Here is a 7,770-nt window from a genome sequence, read left to right as displayed (position 1 = left end):
AATGCTTCTTTGTGCCTATTTGCATCCCCTTGTGCCTCTGCTGCTTTGCCTTCACTCCCCCTCTTTGCAAGGCAATCTTGGCAGGGAGGTCACCCTGAGCAAGCTGGGTTACAACTTCATGCCTGGTAGCTTTTATTGCAGCATTTCTCTCCCTTTCCCTCCTGGCTGCAAAGTCAGTGATTAAAAAACAAGGGGGAAAAATCCAAGGAATTAATAGGGAGCAAAATATTGAGGCTGTAATAGTGTCACTCACAGCTCAGAGTGGGGCAGGCAGGACTGGAGCAGAGAGTTTTTCAGAGGAGGGTGGGAAATGGCCAGAAATCACCTTTTCTGGGACAGAGCAGGTTCAGGACCCTTGGCTGGCATTGCCTGGGTGCTCTCAGCCCTCTTGAAAACTGCTGGTGACCTGAAAGCACTGAGCACCTGGCAGCTGTAAAGGCACCACAGAGCAGCAGAGCACTCACATGTGCATGTCCTCACCTGCGTGCTCACACAGTTACAAGCAGGTAGGAACGTGCTGGCAAGCCTAACGTTCCCTGTCATCATGCAGACCACACCAGACAGGTATCTGTGCTCTGCCATGCCCTTGCACAAGCTGCTTTCACCCCCAGCCCACTGCATCAGCATGGTGAAGGCATCTGCAGCCAGCATATGCCAGTGCAGGCTGGGTTAGAGTTGTTGCTGAGTGCCCTCAGCATCCCTGATCCCATCTTCCCCATAGCCACAAGCAAAAGTGACCTCTTGTTGCTTGGCAGAAGGGGGTCAGCACATATGGAGAAAGTTTCTTGTTAATTTGTTTTCCTGTAACAGCCCCCACTTTCAAAGATTATTTTGAGCCAGAAGGGATCCATTCAGCTGCAACTGGTGTGCCACAGCCCAGGCTGCAGAATATCACCCCACTAAACCCACAGCAGGGCTGGGCTCTGGGCAGCACCACAGCAGCCTTTTTAGGAGGGGGTGACAGCAGAGAGCACAGCTCAGACCCTTCTGGAGTGACTCTTCCACTACCTGGCTGGCAGAGAATAAGAGGGGGTCATTCATTTTTCCCAAATTTTAATTATTCCAGACTCCAGGTAGAAATTTTTATCTAGGATTATACCAACTGATTCTTGCAGCTCTGCAGAAGGAGGAGGTATTTGGGGGTACCTTTGTTTGCAATCACTGTCAGATGTATTTGCTCTCCAGGCATGGCTTTCAAAGCGAAAAAGCAAAATGTTTCTTTTCCACGTGGTGACATCTTTTCTCAAGCTGCACTGGCAGTTTGCAGTGACCCCCCCGAACTTCCCAGTGGCAGGGCAGTTTGTTTGGGGATTACTCCTGCTTTTGGTTTATCCTGTTCCCCAGAACAGGTGGAAGCACTTCCAGGGGTTGAAGGCACCTGAGACAGCAGCTGTTTGTGTAGCTGAGTCCTTGCAAAGCTCATTGCAACCCAGTGGCAGGATCTGGCCCTTGCTGTGAGGAAAAGTGGCTGTGAAATACAGCCCACTGGGGTGTCCTGTCTCTATCCCAGTTCCAATTTCCCCCATTATCCAGTATAACTCAAGTAGCATCCAGAAGAGGAGGTTGCAAGGATGCCAGATGTTTGGCAGAGCCAGGTTGGGCTGTTAGAAGGGGTTTCTTTTCACGAGTGCTGTGGGTAGCAAAGGCAGTTTGAGCACATCAGCTTCACCTTACAATAGCCAGGGAGGGTGCTCTTTTTATTCTGGGGAAGGCAGACTCATCCAGGCTCGATACAGCACCTGGGACAGGTGCATGGTCATGTCCTGTCAAACACAGATAGTGCTTTGGGACAGAGGGGTGCCAGTCCTCATCCCCATACTGCCACTGGGGCAGCCCTTCCCACTCTAGGAGCTGTACTGGAAAGCAGGAGGTGTCAAGGAATGGAAAACAGAGCCACTGCCACCACAGGGCAGCCAGCAAACACATTTTCACGTGGGATGCAGAAAAGGAGGCATCTGATTCCCCCTTCTCCCCCTGCACCTCCTTCCAACACACACCAGCCCCCAGCCCAGTTGTCTGGCAGAGAAGGTGGGATTTTCTTCCCTGCTCCCCTGCCCCATCCCCTTCCAAAGGCCATCTGGGCTTCAGACTTGCCTGTGCATCACCCTCTTCACAAGTAATTGCTACCTGGTCCCCCTGGACCAGGAGCAGAGCCTGGGTGGGAACAAGGCACAGTGACCTTTTTTACTACCAGGACACCCTGGCAGGGTGGTCTGGGGGCCATGGGACCTGGATGAGGGGAGCTCAGAGAGGTTAATGTCTTCCTTGACTCCTGCTGTGGCAAGCACTGCGAGGCAGGGACCCCAGTCTGCAGGCAGGGCCTGGCAGGAGGGCATGCACGGGTCTTGGGGTGTGTGTGGCTGCTGTGGATGTCCCCAGGCCTCCAGCACATGTGCAGGGGGACCAGCATGGACAGGGGAAAAGCCAAGTGGTGGGCAGTTCTCCCCTCAGCCTGCCCTAAGTGTCTGTCTTCATCCCATTGATGAGGCACTGCCCCATGTGCTCATCCTGGTGCTTGGGACTGTGGGTGGGCACTCAGCAGCTCCATCATCTTTCCAAGCAGGAAAGTGGGGGTACATGACCATGGCAGGGAATGGGATCCCAGCCCACACTGTCCTCAGCAAGCTGTCATCTGAATTACTGAGTCCAAGGGCTTTTGTTCATTTCTCTCCCCACTCTCTCTCTCCTTTCTTTTTCTTTCTTTTCTTTCTTTCTTTCTTGTTTTTGGTTGGTTTTTTGGTTTTTTTTGGTTTTTTTTTTTATTGCAATGCTAATAGCTCTGCATTGCACTGGCTACTGATCCCTCATTAATCTGGTCAGCACTTCACAGGCACTCAGAGTGACTTTTGGCAGGTGCACAAAGGCAGGCAGTGACACACAAGCCCCCCACCCTGGCCAAAAAAATTACTATGCACAGCCTTCCTCCAGCTTTTGTCTCTGTGTGGCGAGGACATGGATTAAGGAATTCCTCCCTCTGCCTTTGATGCTGTGTGTCCACCCGTCCCCCCACAGCCTCCTCAGTGGGTCTTCCCCCAGTTCTGTCTCTCCCTGTCTGTGTCCAACTGGACCCAATCCCAGTGTGCTTTCCCATTTGTTGTGGCACTTCTGTGTTGGGTCACAGGCGTCCACCCAGTGTCTTTCCCCCACCTGAGAAATGCTGGCTGTGTCCCTGGCTGCCCAGCTCAGAAGTTCTGCATCCAGAGGTTACATGTAAGGGGAGTTAGGGATGACTTCTGTGCTTTCTCTTTTTAACTGCTCTGTGCAGCAGAGCTTAGGGCAACATCCTCCCAGGTCCTTGAAGGAGGGTCCTCCTGTCCTGGAGGGACACTCCCCTTGCCCAGGCAAGGCACAGATTTAACTCCATTGTGCCTGTGACACCCCACCTACAAACACTCAGCTGCTAGTTGGTTGTGAGTGAGAAAAAGCAAGAATTGCTCCCAAGGGAAAGCTGGGAGGGATCTTGGGATGGAGAAAATGCTCCTGAGGGAAAAGCAGCCTGGCCAGGTCATCAGGACCTTAGTAGGGCTGGCCTGCCTGCAGCCTGCTTGGTGCAGGTCCCAGGGAGGAGACAGGGGGTTCAGAACATGCAAGTCTTGGACAGAGTGATGCACCAACTGAATAAGCCCAGCATCTTTCAGATCCCTGTCCTCCTTCTCCAATTCCAAGCCATATCCCAGCCAGCACAGAGCAAGTCAAGTCAGCAGGGAGTTGGCAGCTCAACCCGTGAGGTTTCACTTCATTTAATTATCGTTAGGAATTAATTTAACTTGATTCCCTTGGCATCGCCATCCACACTGGTGGATATCACCAGAGAGCTCCCAAGGTCTGGGTGGCAGAGAGAGCCTCACTGTGCCACTACATTGCAGGGAGGGGCCCTGCCTAGCAGACCAGGTGATCCACAGCCTGGTGGGTCTCCTGCCTGCCCACCCTGAGGTACTTGGGCTCCAGTGGCTGTGGGGCTGATCAGTCAGGCCTGCATCCAGATGTGCTCCAGATGTGGGGCTCAGGTCGGGTGGCGGGAGCAGCTGGGAGTGCAGATCCCAAGGGCTCTGATGTTCTAGGCAGAAGGCTGGATGCAGCCCTGGAAGTGGAAATAGGGAAGGAAAGGCTTTCACTTCAAGCAAGAAAGCAAAAATGCCTCTCCTCATGTTAGGAATCCCCCAGAGAGGCAGTAAAAGCCTGGAGGGAGCTGCAGCTTTCATGTCAAAGGGATTACATCTGTGCTGGGCTGTTGCATGTGCTGCAAGGGACTGGAGAAGGGCTGGTTTCTTTCTCAGGGTGGGTTCCTGCTTTTAAGGTACTCCTGCAAGCTGTGGGGTGATGGCACTGACCATCTGGTGTGCACACCATCCCTTGTGTGTGCACAGCCACACTGCCAGGGCAGCCTTATCCCACAGGTGCATTGGCCCAGGTACCTCCTGGGCATCCCAGTGGTGCAGCCTTTCCTTCCTGCCTTCCTCACCAGGCAAAAGGTTGGACCTTCCTCCTGCCACAGAGCTGTTGGTGCTCCTCAGGACAGTGTAATTCCGTGTCTGACCTTCTCCTGGGTGGCTGGGGAGATGTGGAGGACCCCACACACGTGGCACCATGAAGCTGCCCCCACCCATGATGTGATGCCTGCTCTGCTCAAGCCCCTGGCTGGGTACTGGTGCTCACAGAGGGGCTGTGTCAGTCCCACACCATCCCACATCCTGTAGCGTCTTTATTAGAAATGTGTCTGTGCAGGATGCAGGGCAGACAAAGGGGTGCCCTGGGTGCCCCCCAGGCCACACACAGCAGCACAGGGGGCTACTCAAGTGGGCAGCATGTTGGCCCTCAGTCTCAGAGATGGGTTGGAGGGCAGTATCCCACTTAGCCTCTGCCAAATTCTCCTGCCCTGGTCACTTGGACGCTGGAGCCCTCCCCCTCTGTCAGCCACATATGTTTGCTCAGTGCTCATTGAGTTGCATTTCTGCGAGCACCTGCACCCCTCTGTCCTGGAGCCAAGCTCCAAATGGATCACAGATCCCTTGGAGGGTTAAATGGGGTTAAGCCATTGCACTTTGCAGCACAAAAGGTCTTCTATGGCTGAGACAGCAGTGACAATGGGATACAAGGAATGGTTTCTAGAAAAGCTGTCTGGACACAACTTGATCCTTGTCCAAGGGCTCAGCTGGAGAGATGCAAGCCAAAACAACGGGATGCCAGCAGGAACGGGAGCAGGCTGGCCAGAGGTGTTGCCTGCTCAGAGGTGGAGGAGCCTCCTCCCAGCACTGGCAGTGGTGCCCTGAAAGCGTGGTGCTCACCCCACCCACTGCCTGCAATATCCAGCTCCCAGCTGCCCTAACGTGTCCGAGGCAGCCGCACACACATCTGCTAGTTTGTGGTGACCTCTAGAGGAAGCTGCTGCACTCTGATGCCGTGAGTGTGGGAGTGGAACCACATCTCCAGATCTTCAGTGCAGCTGCATCTGCAGCATCTCCCTCCCCTCCCATCCCTGTTCCGGGCTGGTGCCTCTCCCCACAATGCCCCAGCATTTCTAAAAGTGCTGCAAAAGTCGTGTTATCCTCTTCTAACCGAGCTAAATATCCTGATTGCCTTACACCTCCTGGGGACTCCTCTGACCACGCTCCTCTCCCCACGGCTGCCCTCAGGTCGAGCTGTCGGATGGGACATCGCACACTATCACGGACGCTTACGCTGGCAAGGAGTACATAATCCAGGTGGCAGCCAAAGACAACGACATCGGCACGTGGAGTGACTGGAGTGTGGCTGTTCATGCCACTCCCTGGACAGAGGAGCCCAAGCATCTCACCACGGAGGCCCAGATCACAGGTAAGAGCCTCCTCCCCGTACAAACAGGCTTCGTTCAGGGGCAGCCAAGGACTCCAGGCTGAGGGATCTCCTCTCTGGCTCCATGCAAGTTTTGTCCACACCAAGGACAGCCCCCAAACACCCAGGGAGCCCTTCACCCTGAACTGTGCCCCCACATGGGGCCCTGTCAGCAGGTGCAACCATGGCCTGAAGAATGCTGACTCAGCTCATCTAGGTCCAGCATCCTCCTCACCAGGATACTTGAGGCAGGACAATGAGGCTGGCCATTGTATTATTGTTGTGGTGGTTGTAGTTGTGGTTTTTATTCCCTGGAGTGCTGTCTCTCTGCAGGCCCCCCTGCCCTCTCCAGTCCTACCCCTCCACACCTCTTACCCCTTACAATGGCTCAAAGGGATGCCAATTCAAAATAAAAGCCACCAAGTTAACAAGTCTCTGTTTCTAGGAAAGAGCTGGGACTGTGTCCAAATGGGTGTTATCAGCCCTCCATTTCCCAGAAAGAATGGAACAGACCCTGCTCTGGTTTCCTTGACTCCTATACAGCAAAACCTCCCCTTTTCAAAACAGCACCTGGCAGAGCACCTGGATACTCAGGCAGCAGCAGGGATTTGCAGCCCCTCCCTCACCATTCCCAGATGGATAAACACCCCACAAGGAGTGCAAGGAACACCTTGCAACAGCGCTGCTGTCGGTGTTTTGGTTCTGCTTCTATTCCCACCTGCACTGTGCTAAATGAAAATGTCCCTTCCAAAGTCACCTGCCCGCTCCATGTGCAGGCACACCTGTGTCCCTCACACCTCTGTCCCTCACACACGTCCTTGTACATGCAGCCAGCCAGGGCTGATATGGGACACCCCAATTCCAACACTGATGATGCCTCAATGGAGTCTGAAAGATGCTGAGGCAGACTCTGTGGTCTCCAGCAATCTGCCCAGACAGTCTGGCCAGGTACATGCTAGGGCCATCTGGATGTGGCCAAAGCTGACCCAAGCACTATCTGCAGCCCTCTGCAGGCATAGACAATCCTTGTTCAGTACTCAGCAGGACAAACCCTGTGAGCCAGCCCAGCAGATGCAGCCTGCTATGTCTGGCATGTTCTGTGGGCAAGAAATACTCTCAGCTGAGCACTAATGGCCCATTGTGACTTCTTAGCTAAAATTCCCACAGAGTTGCTGCAAAGAGTGGCTCAGCTGATCAGGAGGGTGATGAGAAGGATGCCCATCTCTGCCTGATGGCAGAAACATCCCCAAGCAGTAGGTTCGCTGTCACAGCCAGGAAAGTCTCATGGATCACATCATCCCTTGGATCATCCCAGCCCTCCACCTCAGCCCAAGTGTGGTATAGCACTGAAAAGGGCAATTTGGGGCCGAGTCCTGTCCACACCAGCAAGAAAGCAGTGCTGCTGCTATGGATTGTATCCCAGGGCATCCCAGCTCCCTTCACCATCCACTTTTATTCCTTGCAGAGACAACGAGTGCTAGCACCTCCTCTTTCATGGCACCACCCACCACCAAGATCTGTGACAAGGGGGCCGTGGTGGGCAGCGGGGCTGTGGCAGTGTGTTGGACAGCTGGACTGGTCGTGGCTGCCTATAGTGTCCTCTTTATTTAGTGAGTATCTCCCAAATCAGAGGCTTAAGAGGCAGGAGGTGGGTGCTGGGATGGGGCAGGGATAGGGAACCCTCAGGGCTGTGATGTGGTTGGGAAGCCGATGGATGCTCCAGCCAGACTGGGAGTGAAGGGCATTGAGAACAAGTCATTTGGGTTTTTCTTGCAGTTTTGTAAATGCACCAAGTCTGACTGCTTTTCCAGATGGATATCCAGGCTGGAGATCTCAAAAATGGCTTTTCAAACAAAGCTGACAAAGTGGTCAGTCTTTGATATCTTGCTCTCAGCAGCTCTCTCCCATCCTCTCTGCTGACATTTTTAAGAGGCAAAGAAACAATGTGGAAATCTAAGG

At 53.8% G+C, this 7,770-nt stretch overlaps 1 protein-coding gene across 1 annotated transcript in view; it reads left to right on the top strand.

The window, feature by feature from the left end:
- Positions 1-7,422, top strand: part of LOC306814391 (ciliary neurotrophic factor receptor subunit alpha-like) — a gene marked incomplete at its 3' end in the record, with an annotated part of 175,142 nt that extends 167,720 nt beyond the window's left edge. The window contains exons 5-6 of the mRNA XM_079330387.1: positions 5,617-5,814; positions 7,277-7,422. Of these exons, the coding sequence (XP_079186513.1) occupies positions 5,617-5,814; positions 7,277-7,422 (344 nt within the window). The remainder of the gene's footprint in view (positions 1-5,616; positions 5,815-7,276) is intronic.
- Between the last annotated feature and the right edge of the window lie 348 nt (positions 7,423-7,770).

This window comes from Erithacus rubecula, assembly GCF_903797595.1.
Source record: "Erithacus rubecula genome assembly, chromosome: Z".
Taxonomy (NCBI): Eukaryota; Metazoa; Chordata; class Aves; order Passeriformes; family Muscicapidae; genus Erithacus; species Erithacus rubecula.
Note: the sequence above shows the minus strand (reverse complement) of the source record. Positions and strands in the feature narration are given on the sequence as shown.